The sequence below is a fragment of the Tinamus guttatus genome, unplaced genomic scaffold (assembly GCF_059628265.1).
Source record: "Tinamus guttatus ecotype Peru unplaced genomic scaffold, ASM5962826v1 Tinamus_guttatus_pri_ptg000639l, whole genome shotgun sequence".
Lineage (NCBI taxonomy): Eukaryota > Metazoa > Chordata > Aves > Tinamiformes > Tinamidae > Tinamus > Tinamus guttatus.
The window spans coordinates 3,327,501-3,347,443 of record NW_028289173.1 but is presented as its reverse complement, the minus strand read 5'-3'; the positions used below and the strand labels follow the sequence as shown (position 1 = coordinate 3,347,443).

Sequence of the window (19,943 nt, the reverse complement as noted above, 5' to 3'; positions counted from 1 at the left end):
ACAACTGCTGTGATCGATTTGGATATGAAACTGCCCTGGCAGCTGTGACCCTAGTCTGAGCTTAGTGGGAGCAGTGGGAGCTTCCTAACCCAGAGGGTAAGAAGGTAGAGGATTACCACAACGAGCACCAAACTCACCTCTTGCCTCAGGAACTGAAATGGCTTGGACTGTGATCTTTTCAACTGCCTTCTCCAAAAGAAAATGTTAAAGACAGTGCTGCAACAGAAAAGACACTGGCCATGTCAAGAAATGCCAACACACTGCTACAAACTCTTTCACCACAGATTATGGTATCCTCTTTCTCTGCCACAGAGGCATTATCTCATCTTTTACATAAATTGAACTAGAGAGGTCATACCCAAGGCCACACATACAGAGCTGGGAATTAGAATCCACCCAATTGTACTATGGGAATGTAAGACACAGTATTCATTGACTTCAATGGGAAGCCCAGCAGAAAACAAAATGATGACCTCCCATCATTGGTTTTGCACTTCCACACATGTGCTCAAGCCACTATATGTATTGGCTCCCGGTCCCTGAATCATGGGAAATGGCAAGCTTCCTGCACTGCTGCTGCTGTTGTGTTCCTCATTTCAGGCCATTGTTCCACACTGTATCTTTTGTTTGGGTGTTGGCAGGCAGTAAGACAGAGAATGCTAATGAATGTCTTCGCTCCAAGCACACTATAAGAGAGGCATCTCATTTTCATTTTCTCTTTTGTGAGTCTTGAGTTTTAAACTTGAACTATGCAGTGGAAATAAAATTCTATTTAAAATTACGGGTTCTCCTCTTTGTACAGGTGTTTGAAAGACATTGGATAAGCCATTTCTCAAACAAACCCACATAACCTTAAATGTTAGAGAGCAGTACAGACATGCAATTTACTGTTGCAGAATGGAAACTCATGGATTTTTATTGGTAAAAAGAGAAAAATCGTACAATTTAGACCTCAAGTACTGCCCATACTCCGGGCTTCGATACAGGTGTTGCTTCCAAATTGGTAGGAGAAGCTAGTGTCATCCTAACAACACTGCTGGCTTCAGTTCGTTTCACTTAGACTTTTAACTCCAGTATCTTGAGTTTTGGAGAGGTACCCAATGGTGATTGACAGCATGCAGTACCCTCAACAACTCTGCTTATCCCAAATATGCAAAGCAAGAAAGTTTCTTTTTTATATATATACATTCCATACAGAATTGCTAAGAAGTCAGTTTATTCTATATCGATCATATTTTTCTGGTGTAAGCTGAAAAACAAAACAAAACAAAAAACAGAAATTGCAGTTTTCAAAAAACTATGGAAATGCAACCTAGAGTTTTATGCCTAATTATATCATCTCCCCCAAATATATCATCTGGCCCTCTGCTGGCTGAGATATCCAGAAAGTGTGCAAAAAATGAATTTGATTTTCAGCAGTCAGTGTGGAACATCCGCAGCCACCACCGCCTCCCCGGGAGCTCCTGGCTGTTTGACAGTTTTGAGAATCACAAAGTTATTTAGCTAGTAGTTAGATTAAGAGCAAAGGCCTAATTTTAGATACTTCTATCTGAATATCTTTGTGCACTCATTACTGCAATTTCAAAATTCCTCACACTAGCAATAGAACAGAACTTCCTTGCTTCTACTTAAAACATCAGCTCATATAATCCTGACCATTGTATCTTGTTTCCTTTTCTCAATGACATTCTCTCTGCCCATTTTTTTCCTCATTCTTAAAATAAATTAACCATTTTGATGATTTGTGTATAGATAGTCTATGATAGTATGTGTGCACACATATGTTCACACATGTGTGTATATATAAATCAAAGCACTTACTTAAAAAGCTTTAGTGTGGCGTAATGCATATTGTACATCGTCTGTGGAAGTTTTCACTGTGTTCATAGAAAGGTGTGTGTGTGTGAGACAGAGAGAGAAAGAGCAAGAGACAGACGGAGAGAGGGAGAGAGTGCACCAGGAATTATCTATGCATAAAGAAATTAAAAGAGAATATTTTTCCAGAGCAATTGAAGCCCATCTCCTGAACAATGACGACAGCTCCTCATTTTCGACAACAATAGAGGGCACGTAGGAGTCAGCTCATTAGAATATCTGTGGCTCTTTTCTGTTCTCTCTGCATTAAGCCCCCATAATGTCAGTTGTCACTTATTAATGACAATTAACTAGTAATCAGCAGTGAGACTCTTCGAGGTGGTCCTTGCCTGACAGGTGAAGAAAGAGAACATTGCGTAGTGCCATGCAGTGACATGGAACCTTCAAAGGGAGCACGGCATTTCCATAAATTATTTCAGAAAGAAATTTTCTTTTAGACATTCTCTTTAAAGCATTTGGATCTTTAACCCTAAAAGGACTATAGAGTTGCAGCTGTCCTCCTCCCTCCCCCCCCTACTCCGCCTTATCGTTAGTATTGGATAAAATTGGAAGGCAGCCTGATCTGTCATGTAATCCAATTCCCATCTGGGGTTGGAATAGCTATCAACCCACCCTGCTGAAACTATAAATACCTTCTCTTGATACTCAACCTTAAGTGCTCATTTAAAATGATGCCCAGATATCAATCGGGAAGTTACCAACTGAGAGCAGCTAGGTGGATGGCCAGTAGAGACTGCAACATATCTGTTATAATGTCTTTAAAAATTAAACGTCTCACAAGCCTCAGTTTATGCTCATGGCTAGTCTGTGAAATTGCACCACCTTTCCCCCCCATTTCTGATTGCTTTTACACACACTTGTTATGTCTCATCTTAAATTAGATGGTAACTTCTGCTACTATGTGCTTTTATAGCAACCAGCATACTCAGGTCCTTGGACCTGATTGCCATTGCAATAAAAAAAATGATGTAGTTATTGTTCTTAGAAAGATGTAAGTGGAAAAACAAAACAATAACAATGAAAGAGCCGTCAAAGTTCCCCCATGCAAAGCTTTCCTTGCTCCCTGTCTTCTGCAACAGCAGGTAAGTTACGCTCAACACATTTCCCTGAAACTCTTTGCTCAGGCTTCCCTCCTTATCTGCCCCTCGCTATGACCCTCCAGTTTCTGAACAGTTTCTGAACACTCTCAAACTGCGAAGCCTCTGCATTAAATACTTCATCTGTCCACTAATAAAGCCTTGTTTCCTTCCTGAAACACCATCAGCCTCCTCATTCCTTGGCTTCCGCAGCAGGGCAGAGCGCCTCCCAAACACCACTCAGGCATGCTGAGTGCTCTCTCAGCACAGAGCTTCCTTGAGATGTGCCTGGCTAGCTCCCCTCTGTCTCCTAACAGGCAAAGCCTTCCAGAGTTTCTGTTTTGCTTCCTCCCAGTCCTAGCTTTCAAAATCCCTGGCCTCTGCTCTTGCTAGTAGCAATTATTCTCCTATTACTATACTACATATAGTATAGTATAAATATAAATATAGTATAAATATAAAAATATATAGTATAAATACTATAAATAAATTAGTATAAATACTATACATTTTCCCATCCTTTCTTTTTCTCACAGTGGATCTCTAAGATCAAGTTCTTTTTCTTGCTGCTTTTCTCCCTTTAGTAATGACCTCCCTCGTATAATTAGATTCTGTTTTTATTCATTCCTCAGTCCTATTTCTTCTTTGCAATTTACTAGATTCCAAGTTGTCAAAAAGGGCACTTAAATAATGTGAAATATGGCACTCACCAACGTCCAAAAGTTGGGCAGAGGATCCCCATCCAATGTGAAGTCTAGACCTGCTGCCTTTTTTAGAACTTTTTTTTTTTTGCATTATCCTACCACAGAAAAGTAGCAATGAGAAACAGTAGAGACAGTTAATGCTAAATGCCACAGACTTCAGCAAGGCAGCACTTTGGAGGCAGCTAAGAACACAACTCTCCTTTTAACAGAAAGACACACATGACTGCAAAAAGAAATGTGCTATAGAGTGCATCCTTGAACCACATTTTATCATCATGCTACACACTCTCATACTACTATATATAATTATTAATACACTGTGCCCATTGCAAACATGCTGAGTGTGTTTGACCTTGGACTGCCAAGCAATATACCAATTTGAGGCAGTATGTGAGGCTACAGTGTTTTTTTAGTTACAGAATTTGCACATTAATAAGCTTAAAGTTTGTTCAGTAGGAGACTTTTCCAGTTAAACCACTCTAGCTATACTGGTACAGTAAAGCAGGTTCCTAACCACAGCAGCAGTTTGCCTTCTTACAAAATAAAAGAGGCATTTTCCGGTTTGGCTTAAATTGCTTCCAAAGTTGTTTAGTCTGATTTGAAAAAAAAGTGTGGAATGAAAATGGGGTGACTAATATCGGTGAGAAATATCACTAATGAACCCCACGCCCTACATCAAATGGGTGTAGCTTTCCCCTCCAACCTACGATGAACAGAGATGATCTACAACACAGCTTTTTTCACCTTTATAAGCACTAAGCAATGAGATGCCAAAGACCCTGTAGCCAAAAGGCAGCATTTTCAAGAGCCACTTTTCATATTCCAGGGCATAATTGGTTCAGTTGAAGTCTACGGGTTATCCCGAAACAATAAAATTCAGCACCCTTTCATCAAGACCAAACTCGCCAGCGGCCCCATTCCTTCCCCCACGTGCCCTCATCCACCTTGCAGAAAGACGGTGTCTCGCTCAGCCACTTTTTCAGTTAGTTATCCCTGCTATGTTGGAGGCTGGGCTGGGGGAGAGGATGTTCTTGACACTGAGCTTGTAACACTGCTTCCATGACAACAAATAAGACGTTACGTGTTGGAACCTCACAGTGATAAACTAAGTATAATCAGGACTTGAAGAAAAACGCTAGTTTTAACAGAACATTGCTACCCAGAAATGTTCAGGTTAAAGCATAACCTTTTTGTGCATCCAAATACAATACGCAGTATTACAATATGCGGGGTGCTGTTAGGGGGGAGGTGTGCACAGCAGAAAACCCATTTTCCTCTAGATGGGTCTTAGTTTCACAGGCAGTCCTCAGAATTTTACAGTAATGGTCTCCACTAGCTGCCAAATGATGGCAAATGGTATGTGATCCAATCTGTGTGTAGAGCTGAAGAAGACTACGGCCATTTCCAAGACACAGCAATGTATCATGTCATTCAAAAATACAAAAAAAAACTCATGATTTCAAGTAATTCAGCAGGAACAGTATTTGATCCCAGCACTATGCAGTCGAATACCCAAGCTACTCTGAATAGAAATGCTAAAGGGTGAAGGGATTTTGAGCATGACGATACACAGTATGATATAATGAAACGGAATTGCCAGCTGGCAGGTTAATGCGTTTTGCCAAACTGATTTAATACCCACTAGTCCACTAGCAGTGTTGTTCGAAACTAACCGCTCACACTTAGCTCTTGGATCTTCTGCCTCGGATTCTTCCGGACTGAACTCAGCTGCTCGCCTTGTGTTGATTACAAACCTCCTGGGGAGAAAGGAGCTGGGCCGGAGAGCGTGCTGCTCTAGTGGCTAGGCCCCTACCTGCTGGTCCGGAGGTCTGGGCACTATTCCTGGTGATGATTTTTAGCAAGCTGCAGAGATTCCACCTTTACGTGTGTTATCTTGGGTAGGAACTACGGATACTACTCAATTTTTGTATTTCACCAAAAAGCTCAAATACTAACTTCAGTTTGTACACGCATGTTGGCCCAAAGAGACCATCTCCACTTGCGTGACCCTCAAGGATGTAACACCTCAGAAGTGTTACATCTCATTTGCTCCTAAATTGCACTGTTGATGAGTTTGTCCTATATGTTCGTTCAGTCCTTAAGGTTTCATCATGTAGGCTATTTTGAGACAATTAATCTACTCTGGGCTCCTTCTACAAGAGCAGATGGATAACAGCCGCCCAGGCTTCAACCATGCCTACTAGAGTGGCTGTATGGCATTAAGCTATAGATCACCGACATCCGACGAGCCTGGTCAGGAACCAATCAAGCTTTAATCTCCTTCTTCCGACAACATAAACAAAATAATTCAGGATAGAAATACAAAACACTAACACTATAAAAATATTTAAAATTGAGTACTGATGGTCATCTCATTACACACTGAAGGATTTAGAGAAATGCTTTTGTAAAAGAATAAATAACTCTAGTAGTTAATCCTCCCCCAGATTTTTCCAAAAATGACAAACTTATAGTCAGGCCAAAACCAATCTAATTTGAACATTATACTTTTAACAGAGAGAGAAAAGCAGACATACCAACTACAATTATTTGAATTAAAACCTACCAGACGCATTTTGACCATGCTGACCTTAGTTCAGTAGGCCACTAGTCAGCACTGAAAAGATGAGTGTGAAAAAAAAAAGTAATCTCCATGATAGAATAACTAGAGTTCCTCATTCTGTGGGAAGGTCTAAAGCTTTTATAATCACCATCTATTCTAAAGTTGGTTGCGTGAAAGTGAAAAGCATCAGTTTTTGCTGTTCTGATTTTTTGGCACTAAACTATTCTAAAATTGGTCTTGCCACGTTGCTAGTCAAAAACAGAGTTAATGAAGATACTGGATAAACATTTTTTTACAAATGATGCTAACCTTAGATAACCTGTATCATTTAAACAGACTTGTAAAATGTTCTCATTTTTCACAACAGTCCCAGTTTTGAATCATCTTACAGTATCATCTTTTACTTAAAAGAACATTTTTCATCCCGAAAGGCTAACAAAATGTGTTCTCTACAGCTATCTATAGGATGGCAGTGATTACACAATGGTGAAGAAAAACACTGCATAAAGCAACATGAATCACAATGTGAAGGAATTCAAGCAGTAGGGAAAATATGAATTTGAAAGAGTAAAACTATCAAAATTAGTGTCTGGCCAGTAAGTTGGGGTAGCATTCTATTCTCATACGTGGACAGAAAAAGACCTTGTTCAGAAATTCAGTGAACAGATGGTAAAATCCAGTGTCCTGCTACTTTCATGCTGGGAGAGTAACTCAATACTGAATCAGCCAGGACACCCAACATCTATGGAGCTGTTTCCCCATGGAAACTGGCCTTTCCTTAGACACCTCCTAACCAGGATCCTTGACATATTAGAGAATCTAAAATGCTCAAACTTGAGATGGATTTGCAAATTGTAGGCAAAAGCTGATCCACTGTGCACGAATTAGTCTAAAGCAAGATAATGCCTATATTTTTATGCATTTATACTTGATTGCAATTGCGTTTTAGTAGCCTCCATGATAACGGCAAATTATGTCTGCTGTCATTATTACAAGCATAACTATCCAGAGAAAATCATAACAAAGTTATGTTGCAGAAGACATTAGTGAATATCCAACCAAATGCTATTAAAAGAAAAAAACTTCATTCCATTCAGGATTAATGTTATCTATAGACAGATCTCTCAGCTTTGCAATGCGTTGCATCATGTTCAAAACAGCAAATCAGAAAAATGCACAGAAGCAAAAATCAAACCTGTGAAATACACAGACCAGGATCTCCCCCTACAAAAAACAAGTACAAGCAAATACATAAACATGAGCAATGAACTGCAGAAACACGCGGCTGTAGAGGCCTTTGGAAAAAAAATGGGTACGATGGATTTTGAGTATGTCACAAAGTATATATATTTATAGAACATCCTACAGGTTTAGATGATCATACACTTCTTCAAAAGCAATCCTGAAAGGTTGCATGGCTACTTCTATGTAGTAGTTTTAGAACCTACTATCAGAATAGCAAAAACTTACCTTTGTTTAAACATTACTGAAATAAAGAGGAAATTAACCTGCAAAGCAATTTTGAAGAAAAGAATAACACAGTTTTAATAAATTGTGCTCAATTAAATAAAAAGGAACTATTCAGAAATGCAATATTCAAACAAAAGCTGCAAAGAAGATAGATTAAAGGTGATATTGTCTCAGTGCTTCATTTTGTTAAGCAAGTAAAGCACTAGAGCACTCAAATTTTCATCCAGTCCGTGTTTCAGTCTTAGAAGGTGTTACATCAGCACAGTCGCCAGATAAAACTGCTACTTTATTCTAAACGGACTTTCTTTAGACACTGGCACGGATGATGAGTGATTGTCCAATTCTGAAGCTATCAGAACTGAACCGATTTAGCAATGTCATAAACACCTCTCGAGGGAGTCACCTGGTGTTGAGAACTCACTTTACATGCCGTGTTTCAAAATGAGTTTTAATGGATTTACATTAGATTCAAACCCACTTTAAAGCTATTATTTCTCCCTTTCAACCTTTTCACCCGCTACTGCAATGTAATACAGTATATCCTATAATCACATGTTTGCAGGCCCATGGTAAACAAAACAAAACTTCAAAGGGTTATTATTTAAAGACTCAGTATTGCTGCCACAGGCCTAACTGTTACTCTTCCTCGCCATCCCTTGGGCCCGAAGTACATAATCATCCAGTAATTGAACGGAAATGTCTCAGTGGCTAGATCCCCTGAAGGACATAGGTATTTACCAATGAAGAAAGGAAGGGATATTTAAAAAGCCTCATGACACTTTCCTGCACTAGTAGAAATAATATGTAAGTAGAGCTGACCTGGGCCTGCTAGGCCCTTGCTGGAAACAGAACAACGCGTGTCCCTTTCTGGATAAAGATTACAAACAGAATTGTGCTGTATGTGCTGTATAGAAGCAACTATATTTACAACACTTTCAGAAGAACTGAGAAGCAGCAGCAGAAGTACAAATGTGTACATACAAGTGTATATACCACAGCAGTATCACTAATACTATGTGAAAGCAAACCCCGCTAGGTCCTCATATTTAATAGCCCCTCCAAAAAGTGTAATGGATAGCAGATCCCAGGCTTTCATACACTGTAACTGTCAAAGCACTCAGGAGCTGGAGAACTGAAGGCTCTGACAGCTCTCTTTTACATTCTAAATGACATCTGCATTCAACAGAACAGAAATAAAGATTAAGGGAAACACCTGGTATGATAGCACTCAGCTTACCTCAAAATGTAATATTTAAAAAGTACAGAGAAACACAGGTCTGTCTTCTTGTACTGTAAGTAAAAACTGGTGTCAAAGCCTCAGAGGTCTTCGCCGCCGCCAGGAAGGCAAGCCCACAGCATTCAAGAGACTACAGGGGCAGAAGCCACAGCATCTTACTATGTAACTGCTGAAATCAAAGTGTTGTGCCTGAGGAAGAGGGGAGGAGACGGTTTTTGAATGCACACAGCAAATGACTACAACTACAGTGAAACAGCACAGAAAGGTAATTTAGCAAAACCCTTTGCAGCCCCCTTCCTAAACTTCAGTGATAAACAGAATGCCCATCACTAACTGATAAAGCCCTAAAGATATGGTACCTTTCGGAGCACGCATCTACTGCAAGTCTCTTTTAGGAGGACATTACCATTATGCATTTAGAATGAAACATGTCAGCACACAGATCGTGAGAGAAGATTTTAAAAAGATTTTGTTGGTTGATTATATAAATGATACCTTTTATTGCTGAAATAACACCTCAAAGGCAAAATAATGACGACATGACAATGTATGTAAATCAAGAACTGCATGTGGGTTTATTTTACACTTGAGAAAACAGTGGATTTAATTGTGTGAACCAAAATGTACTGTACAATATTAATGATAAAACATCAAAATGTATAATTCATAGTGCATTGCTTGCTTTATTTTTATTTATTTATTTTTTGTCAGATAGTTCCTTTAAGTACATACATCTCGAAAGATGCAGGTGCCAGTAAAATTTCTCTATTTATATCAAGCCGCAGGAACTAAATTTTATTCAAAAAGTGTGGTTTTACATTATATACACAGAAATCGAATATAAAATGACAATATAAAAAGTTAAAAGAGAAAGCATACAGCCAGAAGGTACAAAGAAAGTTGAACAGTTTAAAATGGTACGATATGTAACATGTATTTTTTAAGCTGATGCTGGCAATTTACAAGGAACAGAATCCAACATTTGCCCCATTTTTTTGTTTTGTTTTCATTTACCAATGCAGCACACTATAGAAAGGTCAGCTTGTACCAAAGCTTAACATTTGTAAATAACTATAAACTGCAGTATTTTACAGAAAGGAAAAAAAAAAAGAAAGAAAGAAAAAAAGAGCATTCTTTACACATTTTAAATAACAGCTTGCATACTTTTTTTTTTGCCAAAAATGGCAATTTTCAGCATCCAGAGGGTTTGGGCATAGTGGCAACTTGGTTCGCTTTTATTATTAATATTATTAATATTATTATCATTTAACTTATACAGTTGTGGCTTCCTAACCCCTTGAGTACTACACAGCTCTCCTTCTTCCAAGGACTGCATGCACAATTTCTTCACAAACCAGTTCTGCATTGAAAAGAAAAGCTCGTTCATTTAAAAAAAATAAGTTTTGTTTCTGACACAGTTTTTATTTGAATGAAATGCCTTTAAGCCTTTTTTGTTTTGTTTTTCCTATTTACTTATTTAGTCATTGGGAAAGGCACAGAAATGCTATTACAGTTCTCAGAGGGTTAAAACTTGACACTACCAGGTTCTGTGACCTTTATTGTCATGGCAACTTTGTAATTTTAGGATGTCTCTTTATCATTGTTCTTTGTGTCTTTCTTTACGGCTAAATTAATGTCTCTCAATAGAGTCTCCCGCTATATTCTACAAAAGATAGCTTAACATCAAGGACAGATGTTGAAAATAAAGGTCAGACTTTGACTCACAAAAAAATAAAAACAAAAACAAAAAATAACCATGCACAGATCAGACAAAGAGCATATAAATATAACTACAAAATAAGTGTAAGAAAAACCAAGGTCCAGATAGGCAGTTCAGCAACAAAAGTAAGACTGATTTCAGAGGCTCAGGTCAGGCCTAGTGCAGTACTATGAAGAAGTTTAGTGCAATGTTCCTGTGGTCACTTGCATACCTGGCTGCTTACCTGGACGCTATTGTTTTTCTAACTCAGTTACATAGATCAGATGGTCCTCTGGGGACTTGCCGTGTGTTTTACTAAGGTGCAGTTTGACTGCATGCTTGCTTGCAAAAGTTCGGTTACAGAGCTTACACTGGAATGTGGAGCCTAAGTCCTCCTCGGCAATTCCAAGTGAGCCCAGAGTCTTGTTTGCGAGGACTTTTGAAACATTCTGTTGTTCTTGAATCTGATTTAGTGGCAACTTTGATAGATCCTTCAAACTAAACCCTAAGTGTGTCTCTAAGTGACTTATGTACGTAGAAGCAGTCCTGAACTGAGAGGCACAATCATTGCAAAAGAAAACAGGATGCCCTGTGTCCAAGTTCTTTAAAAACTTTGTTCCACCTGTCCTCCTTAACTGATACTTCACATTGGCCAGCCAGTGGCTAATTGTGGTCATGGAAAGACCAGTAAACTTAGAGATGTGTACCCGCTCTTGTGGACCTAGATCCGACATAATGTATTTGCCCTCTGGGGTCTCCCTCAAGCTGGAAGCAAACTGCGCTTGAAGGATCAGAAGATGCTGAGGGTTCCAGTTGGACTGCCTGCCCTTTCTCTTGTGTACTGGCGACAGTTCATCCAGAGCTTCCTCAAAACTGCTCCCGTCGGCATCAGACTTTTCCGACACAGTAGATGGAGTTGAAGACTTGGGTGTCAAGCGCCCCGTGAGGTTCTTCACCATATCAGAAATATCCAGCAGGGCACTCTCTCTGAGTGGAGAAGAGGCAGAGTCAGCCACACTGGAAACAAGAGGTTTGTTTTTGGACTTAGTTAAATCAATGGGTTGATCACTGTTCTCATAGTAGTACCGGTCAATAGGATCAGCCTGCTTGACTGGAGTGGTTGGGTAAATGGGCTTGTCCAACATACTGTTGCTGATTTTGTACAGCATGGCCAAGGGGTCCAGAGACGGGCTTACTGGCTTAGAAATTTTGCCTAAGTGGGTATTCATAATGGACTGTAAAGCACTCAGTGGATTAATGAAGGATGGCTCAGGTGAATGATCCGTGATGATTCCTAAGTTGTTACAGCCATTTGCAACTTTTGCTTTGAGTGGCTCTGTACCATTTGGTGTATGTGCTTCTGCTGGACTATCTTTCTTGACCTTCTGAACCTCTGTTTCAGAGTTCTTTTTCTGCTGCTGTTTGTTACTTATCTCCTCTGATTTGGGGAAGTCTTTGTTTTCCTTAGCAGCGGGTGACATGGATTTGACTGGAGAACTCTTCTCTTTCTCCAAAGGCTTTTCTTCCTTCTTTACACTGATTTTACCTGTAACTTTCTCCACCAGTTCTTCCATAGCGGACACGTTGCTCTTGTGAGGTGGAGGCGTGAGGCTGCCCGGGGAGTGGATGAGCGCGTTGTGTTCTGAAGACAGCGATTTTACACTGCTGGCGTAAGATGGCTGCATCTGAACGCTCTGCACCGCGGCCTGGAGGGGTTTGACTGTTCCCGGGAGCTGGTACGCTGCATGAATACTGGGATAGCCTCCCCAGGAGGGTGCCCCATTCTGGGCTTTGCTGATAGCCGTCGTCACTGTGTTCTCAAGGGATTTCAATATGTCTATTCCGCCTTTAGGACTATCATCTAGATCCTCCTCTCTGAGGTACTGATACAAAGTTGTTGGCTCGAATTTTTCTGTACAGTCCTCATTCTCTTCTTTAATCTTTTTCTCTGTATCGCCAACTACCACCTTTTCCTTTTCTGGGTCCTTCTTCTCCTCTGAGTTTGTGGAACCCACTGGAGAATCGGGTTGTTTTTTAATGTTGGAGGCTGGTAGTCTTGTGTGCGTGGTGGGTGGGAGAGGTATAGACTGTATCTTTTCCTCCACCACAGGGTCCAACACCAGTTGTTTGCCTTTTTTAGAAGCAGAATTGGTGACCTTCAAGAAATGACCAGTGACCATCATGTGAGCAGTAAGCTGCTGCAAAGTGTCGTGGGAACTGCCACACTCCATACACTTCAGTATCTGGGCTTTGCGTGCCTCAAACTGCCAAGTGTAGCTAGCACCATTTTGATAGCCATAGCGGTTGTTTGGCGTCACGTAGGGGTTGGCAGTCTTCTGATCCTTTGCAGATTCACCCAGTGATGCTTCTGCAGCGATCCCTGTTGGCTCGGGTGAACATGGTGAAGCTAAGTCCTGAAGTGCTCGCTTTTTGGTAGAAGGGACCAATTTAGTGATGGCTGGTACTGGCTCCTTCAGAGGCACTTTCTGGTAATGCTTTGTTTTTATCATGTGGACGCTGAGGTCTTGCAAAGACTCAAATGAATGCCCACAGTACATGCACTTCAGCACTTTTTGGGCATCCTCTTTGCCTTCCATTTCCATAAGTGATCGTTTTCTAGGCTTTGACCACCGTTTGGTCTTATCAGCTTCTTTATCTCTGTTGTCATCCCGGTAATGCCCCGTTTCGTTCATGTGCACTGTTAGCTCCACCAGCGTGTCGTAGGCCGCGCTGCAGTCTTTGCAGCGGAACTTGCTGGCGCCGGTGAACACCGACCCGTAGAGTTTATTGTTTTGCCGGTAGAGCTGCACCGTGCTGAACAGGCTGGGCTCCGGGAGAAGTCCGTATGATGAAGTCTGCTGCAAAGTTTTAGCTAATGCAGCCTGGTGCCAGTCATAACCTGAGCCACCACTGTTACTGTTGCTGTTGCTGTTACTGCTACTTGAGTTACTCGTAGTCGTACTGGTACTGGTGTTGGTACTGGTGGTAGTAGTGCTCTGGGCATTGGCATTGGTGTCGCTGTTGGTGGTGGTTTCGTTCTGGCTGATTCCATTGTTGCTGGTGGTTGGATTGGATTTATTTAAGTCCAAAGCTAAACTGGACCAGCAAGTCTCTGAAAGCAAATTTGCATACACAGCTTTTATTTGTGCCAAGCTGTCCTGTGGATAGGAAACATTGTCTGTGCACTGAGGATCCTCTTTCTCTTCTTTAGAGGAAGTGCTTTTGAAATGGGCCAGCTGATCGCTGCTTTCACTAAACGGCGAACCATAGCCTGCATCCTGATTAGTTGCAGTGCTGACTGGGGAGTTCTGGTAGCTTTGAGCCTCTTTGATCTCCGCTTCTTCATTGCACAAATACTCATTCTTCTGGATGTCCAGAGACAGCCCATCATCTTCCACACTGTCTTCATCTATTTCTGCTGCTTTCAATTCCTCCTCAGGAACATATGCTAAAATACAGGAAGGAAAAAAAAAAGAAGGCAAAGTTACTGAACATGCTCATTTTACATCGTCACTGTCTTTTGTAATAAAAGCCAAATTTCAAAGATATATCCAGAAACCAAACTCGCCATCACTCGTGCTCCCCACCTATAAATCAACATACTCTGTCCCGGCTATGATTTGATGTCAGGGCTATCTAAGAACACACTTTGACTTCAGCAGTAAAACATGTGCCAGGACCACGGCAGATACCACAGTGTTCAGACCAAAGTCAGACAAAGAATCTATAACACAGCTTGCATGGTGTTTGCTGCGCTGTGTGCGTGCGCTGCGCACCGCCAGCCTGCGCCCCGCAGATCCAGCCCTTCACAGCCCCGTCTGGACCCGCTCCATCTCCTCTATCTTGCAGTCAAGGCATTTGGCTACAGCCGCTGGGGCATTTCCATGTCACTGACACCTGACTCCAGCGGAGCCACCCTGGGCAAAGCGTCAGGTCAGCCGCTCCAGGGACCCCGGTGGTTCGTACTGGGGGTGTCTGAGGGCAGAACGGTTCTCATGTCTATATGGTGAAAAGGGACGTGAGGCTATGGCGTTTTCCTAAATGGCTGGGACATACATTTTGCCTCCTGTTACAATATGATGGGGGTGCTATATTAACCATTTTGACAAGAGTGGCCAACAGCTAGAAGTAAGTGTTACAGATGAATTTTTAAAAGCAACAAACATAAAACTTGAGACCTCGCTCCCAACTTAATTATTGGCTTAGAGTAAATATCAAAGTTCGCTATTGTATTGCCACCTGGTGAAACTATATAATCTTACCAAATTATGTGTTTATAAACTATTTTTTAAACTAGCAAATGTGATATTCATGAACAGATGGCCATTACATCAAAACGCATTTACTCCAAGGGCCCAATTCACAGAAGTGGCTTACATGTACCTGAGTGATAAATGTACACGTCCATTGCACAGCAGAAAACACACTTGTACACATTTACCTCCAGTTTTACAAAAGACACTTTAAAAAAATCACTGTGATAATGGAATGTAGACAAGTCAAGGTGGAAAACAAACATGAACTGTGAATAGTTTTCAGAGATAGAAGAAAAAAAAATCCCATGTCAGATGAATTGTGCAGAAAGCCATGCTGAAAAGTCAGCCCTATCCTTGCAGGGTGCAATACTGAAAGCAGGCCAGAAAAAAAGGGGCATTTCTGCTCCTGCAGAAAGAAAGTATGTATTATCACATCAACAAAGCTGAGGTTTTGTGGGATTGGGGGTGGAGGGAATAAGTTCAAACTGAGCTTCTTTTCACAAGCAGTTGCTGATGTACTCTGAAACTTCTTTTCTGAAAAACAGAACCTTCTCTCACTGTAATACTGTACACTCCCTTAAACATCTTCAGAATTGTCTTAGAAAAATAGCAGTATTAGGGCCAGTATTGTATTCTGTATCCACCTTTGTACAACAGCCCTAGTACAGTCCCAAACTACTTCAGTCTGATATTTTAAGATAAAACCGAAAAGCAGCTATTCTAGCATTAAGTAATGCTGTACCTTACAATGCCCACTGTATCCTTCATCTGCGCTGTACGCATCTTTTCTTTTTTTTCAGAAAATAATTTTGGCTTTAGTTATAAAAAATATTGTTAAGCAGGGCACAATTCCTTACAGAGACTCTCAGCTTCAGGTGTTTTCAAGTGTGTTTAAAAGGACTCACAAGGAGAAGACCAAACATAATAGAATTCACCAGAAAAAAAAAATACATCTTGGAGCCGAAGGCCAAGTAGACTACCGAAAAAAAGAATCATAAAAACAGAAAATATATTCTTTAAAAAGTCATTGAGCGGGTAAAATAAAGAATAAAATAGAGAAATAATAAAAGAACTAAGAAGTCAGTCAGCTTCGTAGGGTTGCAATACTGCCGGTGTCGCAATACTGTCAGTGCGTTTGAACACGACAGTTCTGGTACCTCTGCAATGCTAAATTCTGCAAGTGCAGGCAGAATTCCCTACCACAGCCACTGTGCAGCATCTCTTAGCTCTCTCATTAAACACACCTGTTTCCAGTCATTTGTAACAGCAAGAGAAAGAAATATTTAAGCTTCAGAAAGGCAGATAACAGACAATTACAGAATATGACTTCTAAATAAAAAACTCTAAGGCCTAAAATGGACAGAAATGGATGGTTACCATCTGGCATTTTTATTAGAAAAATAAAATAAATAAAAAATAAAGTTAGAAGTGACCAGCAGTTACCAAGCAGGAGCTGAAAAGTGAGGGATCACACGTTTTAGCTCTTTCAGGAAGAGCTATCCCCCGACTAGCCTCAGTGGAACTGCACCCATTTTCACTCACTTTCATATCCCAGTATTTTTAATAACCAAGTGCACAAAACTGTCTTAAGGTGAATACAGTATTCTAAGTTAATACAGTATTCTAAAAGAATCCATGTGAATATCTTCATTACTTCTTTCTAAATCACAAAGATGCATATTTTGTTAACTGTTACATGTAAGCATCTAAGTATCTCCCAATGTAGAAATTCCAGCTGAGCCCCTGACACATTTTTTTTTCCTCTCTGCATTTAGGACGACCTGCTGTATTAATCTATCCGTCTTGCACTTTTGCACTTGGTAGAGAGGTTTCTCTTCCATAAAAATAAACGGAGTTAAATCACACAAGAAAGACTGAAATTGCGTGGAAAGCCAGTGCTAAACTGTTTAAGCAAAGAAACCCTGTCAGGGTGAAATCTCCACCTTTCACTTCCTTCCCTAGTCTTCGGTTTTGCTGAGACTACTACGAGGCTGAGTTTGCTCTTTCACCAACGCACGCTGCAGTGTAAGAGTGAAATGCATACGATCAGCCGGGACTCTGGCTTTCTGTGATTTCAGAATTTGAGAGAGATTCTGATAAAACCTGATACACACCCACATGCCCATACAGTTGTTACCTAAAAAATATATACAGGCACAAAAATAATGCTTGTTAACCAAAAAGGGAATAAATTATGTGAAATGCTTATTCTCTACCACTGAAATCAAAGGGATTTTGACTAACTCTTCTAGTTACCATAGGATACACACGATACCTTTCCATTCAATACTACTAATGCTTGTAAGACAAATATTAACACAATCAACATATGGTATTTTGCAAGGTCAGTGCAATTCTCTAAACGAAAAGGGTTTCTGTTAGAGATAACACAGAAGCATAGTAAATGAAGAATATTAACTCTTAAAAACATATATGTTTTACTCAAATTCTCTCCACAGAAATTTGACAGATAAGTAGGCTTTAGAACACTCAATACAGCAAAAACGTTCTAATTACTTGCCGAGACAAGCAGTGTTATTCTCCACCAAGTAAAAGAGAGAGGGATTCAGATTATTCCCTTAAACTATAACAGGTAGATCAATAGGCAGCCTTCATACAGCGTAGCCTTCCATGACCAAAAAACCTCAGCAATCTTCTCCAGAAATTCCCGCGTCTGCCAAGACTCTGCTGGTTTACACGTGTCCTGAACCCACACGGAAATACCAAGAGCATGTACAAGCAGTGACCCCCTGCAACACAAACCATATCTAAAACAGGAGAAATTACAGAATGTAACATCAGCCTCTTTTTCTTCTCACACGTATATGCAGAGACTCAGGCAAACACACACCGGAAAAAGGGAAAAAGCTTCAAACTGCAGACATAACTAAAATTAGGGGGGCAGTTTGTATTTCTTTTCTTCTTTTTAAACCTTGCTAATATTTTTTGCCTATAAAATGTGCCTTCTGGATGTCAGTGTTTCCCCACAGATATACTGTCATCTCTGAACAGCGTTAAAAGCTGTGCATTCTAATGCAAGTGGACATGAGGCGCTATATATTGTACATGTGAGTAGTACTGCACATTGTGTTTGCTTCAGTGAGGATATTTACACTATAAATATACATCCATTGTTCGAAAAAAAAAAAAATAGAGAACCAAAGGGTAGGATGTGGTTAAAAATACAAATATTCTCACATAAGATCTTTTCTTAAGCTGTGACTGGTGCTGTCTCTGCAGAGGTATTCTTTTCCATTAAAAAAAAAAGTGATGTGGCATTGAATGTGTTATTTTTAAAAGGACAAAAAGTAATGATAGTCTGCAAAATAAAATGTAGCAACCTATTTCAAGACCTGATTTTAAATCCTCCAAATAATTTTATTTGCAACAAACATGTAAGCATTGAAGATCACAATCCAGTAAAGCAATTAAATGCTGAAATTAATGAGACCAAGATATGTTTTAACATGCTCAACAAATCAGGACAGGTTTTAACCTAAAATTCTTTGCTAAACCAGGGCCTACTCTAGGAGCAGATAACACTGTGAGCACTGACAGTTCTGCTTTCTACCACGGATGCACTTCCACAGCCTCTGCTCTCTACCCAGCCCACAGGAGAGAGCAGCTGCAGAAGTTTCACAGCCCGCGCTGCCACTTGGCACTAACTGCGCCCTAGGCTGCCGCTGACTTCCACTGCATGCGTACAGGAACGTGCTTCACACCTTGGGCAAAAATGTACGGGCAGACAAGACGACATACAGGCACGTATCTCTTTCACCACACACACACACGAAATAAAAAGAAAACGAGGTGGAGGGAAATTTTTCCATTTCCATGTATGTTTGCAGAACACACTGCCATGACAGTTTTACACAAGAGAATCCAAAATCTCATGTTGTGAGAGGTTAACATGCCTCCTGGAGAACTCGAGAATTTTCTACATTAATATATACAAATGTTCACAAAAATTATGACACACATGCTACAAATCTCTGTGTGTTTGTGCCTGCGTCTGTATTACAGTGTCACAATAGCAGAAAAATACGTCTTAGTTATGGCAGTGGCTGAGGAGTAGCAGGGACTATCAGACAACCACATAACCTACTACAGTGGTTTGTGTCTTTCATTTATAATTGCAGCAAAATAGGGGGGCAAAATACTTGCGCTGCCTACCCTCTAATTCCAATGCAATGGGTCTAGAAAGTAGATAAGGCACTGTAGCAAGAGCAACCTCTGTGCTTTGAGCAGGTTGAATGATAACCCTTAAAGGCATCCCATTAAAACCCAACAAAAAGATTCTTCACCGCCTCCTCTTCTCTCCCCCATCCCCTTAAAATGAATGCTGCAAATTATTAGCCAACGCTGGCAACTGGAGAATGAAGCAGCTTGCATGCGGGTGTATTTTCACAGTGATTCTAATCTGAGAAATTTACTTGCTCTTCCTCTCCTATCTGATAAACTATACATTCAAGCATTCTCATTAGTGTTCGGATCACCAAAGAGAGCTGGAGATGAATCAGTCCATCCACCCCTCCTCTCCCTGCTCTGTCGAGATTATTTCATTGAAATGTTCATTTTCATCCCTGCTGGCAACATTAGAATGGAAGTATTTAACCTGTTTCCATTACTTATACAAATTACCATTATGGGGTAGGACAGATGTTAGAATCATGCCACATAACTGACTTCCATACATTCTTTACAGGGAGGATAAGAAGAAGGAAAGCTGTTAGATCATATTATCCAGCCTCAATAATGTTCTCTCTGCTACCAGATTCATTAACTTCCAACATCAACGTCTCACTCGCTTTCCGCATGGAAATGCTCCGTCTCCTTGAGCTCATTTAATTTGGAGCAGGAAATCTTTGTCAGAAATAATTTTTTGATCAGGTGCTCTAACTAAGAGGTGAAGGGTGGGGGGGGCGGGGAAAGAATAAAGAAGAGAGGGGGAAAAACCCAACACCTTGTCGAAAATGTTCCTTCTCTAACAGGGATGATGAAAGAGCAGTCAGTTCGGGTGCTGGCGCTCGAAGATGGCTGTCACTTCAGGTAGGCGCTGGCAG

General features: G+C 40.5%; 1 protein-coding gene across 1 annotated transcript in view; it reads right to left on the bottom strand.

The window, feature by feature from the left end:
- Positions 1-9,477: 9,477 nt before the first annotated feature.
- Positions 9,478-19,943, bottom strand: part of TSHZ1 (teashirt zinc finger homeobox 1) — a 53,762-nt gene continuing 43,296 nt past the window's right edge. The window contains exon 2 of the mRNA XM_088535640.1: positions 9,478-14,072. Within this exon, the coding sequence (XP_088391766.1) occupies positions 10,876-14,072 (3,197 nt within the window). The 3' untranslated portion in view covers positions 9,478-10,875. The remainder of the gene's footprint in view (positions 14,073-19,943) is intronic.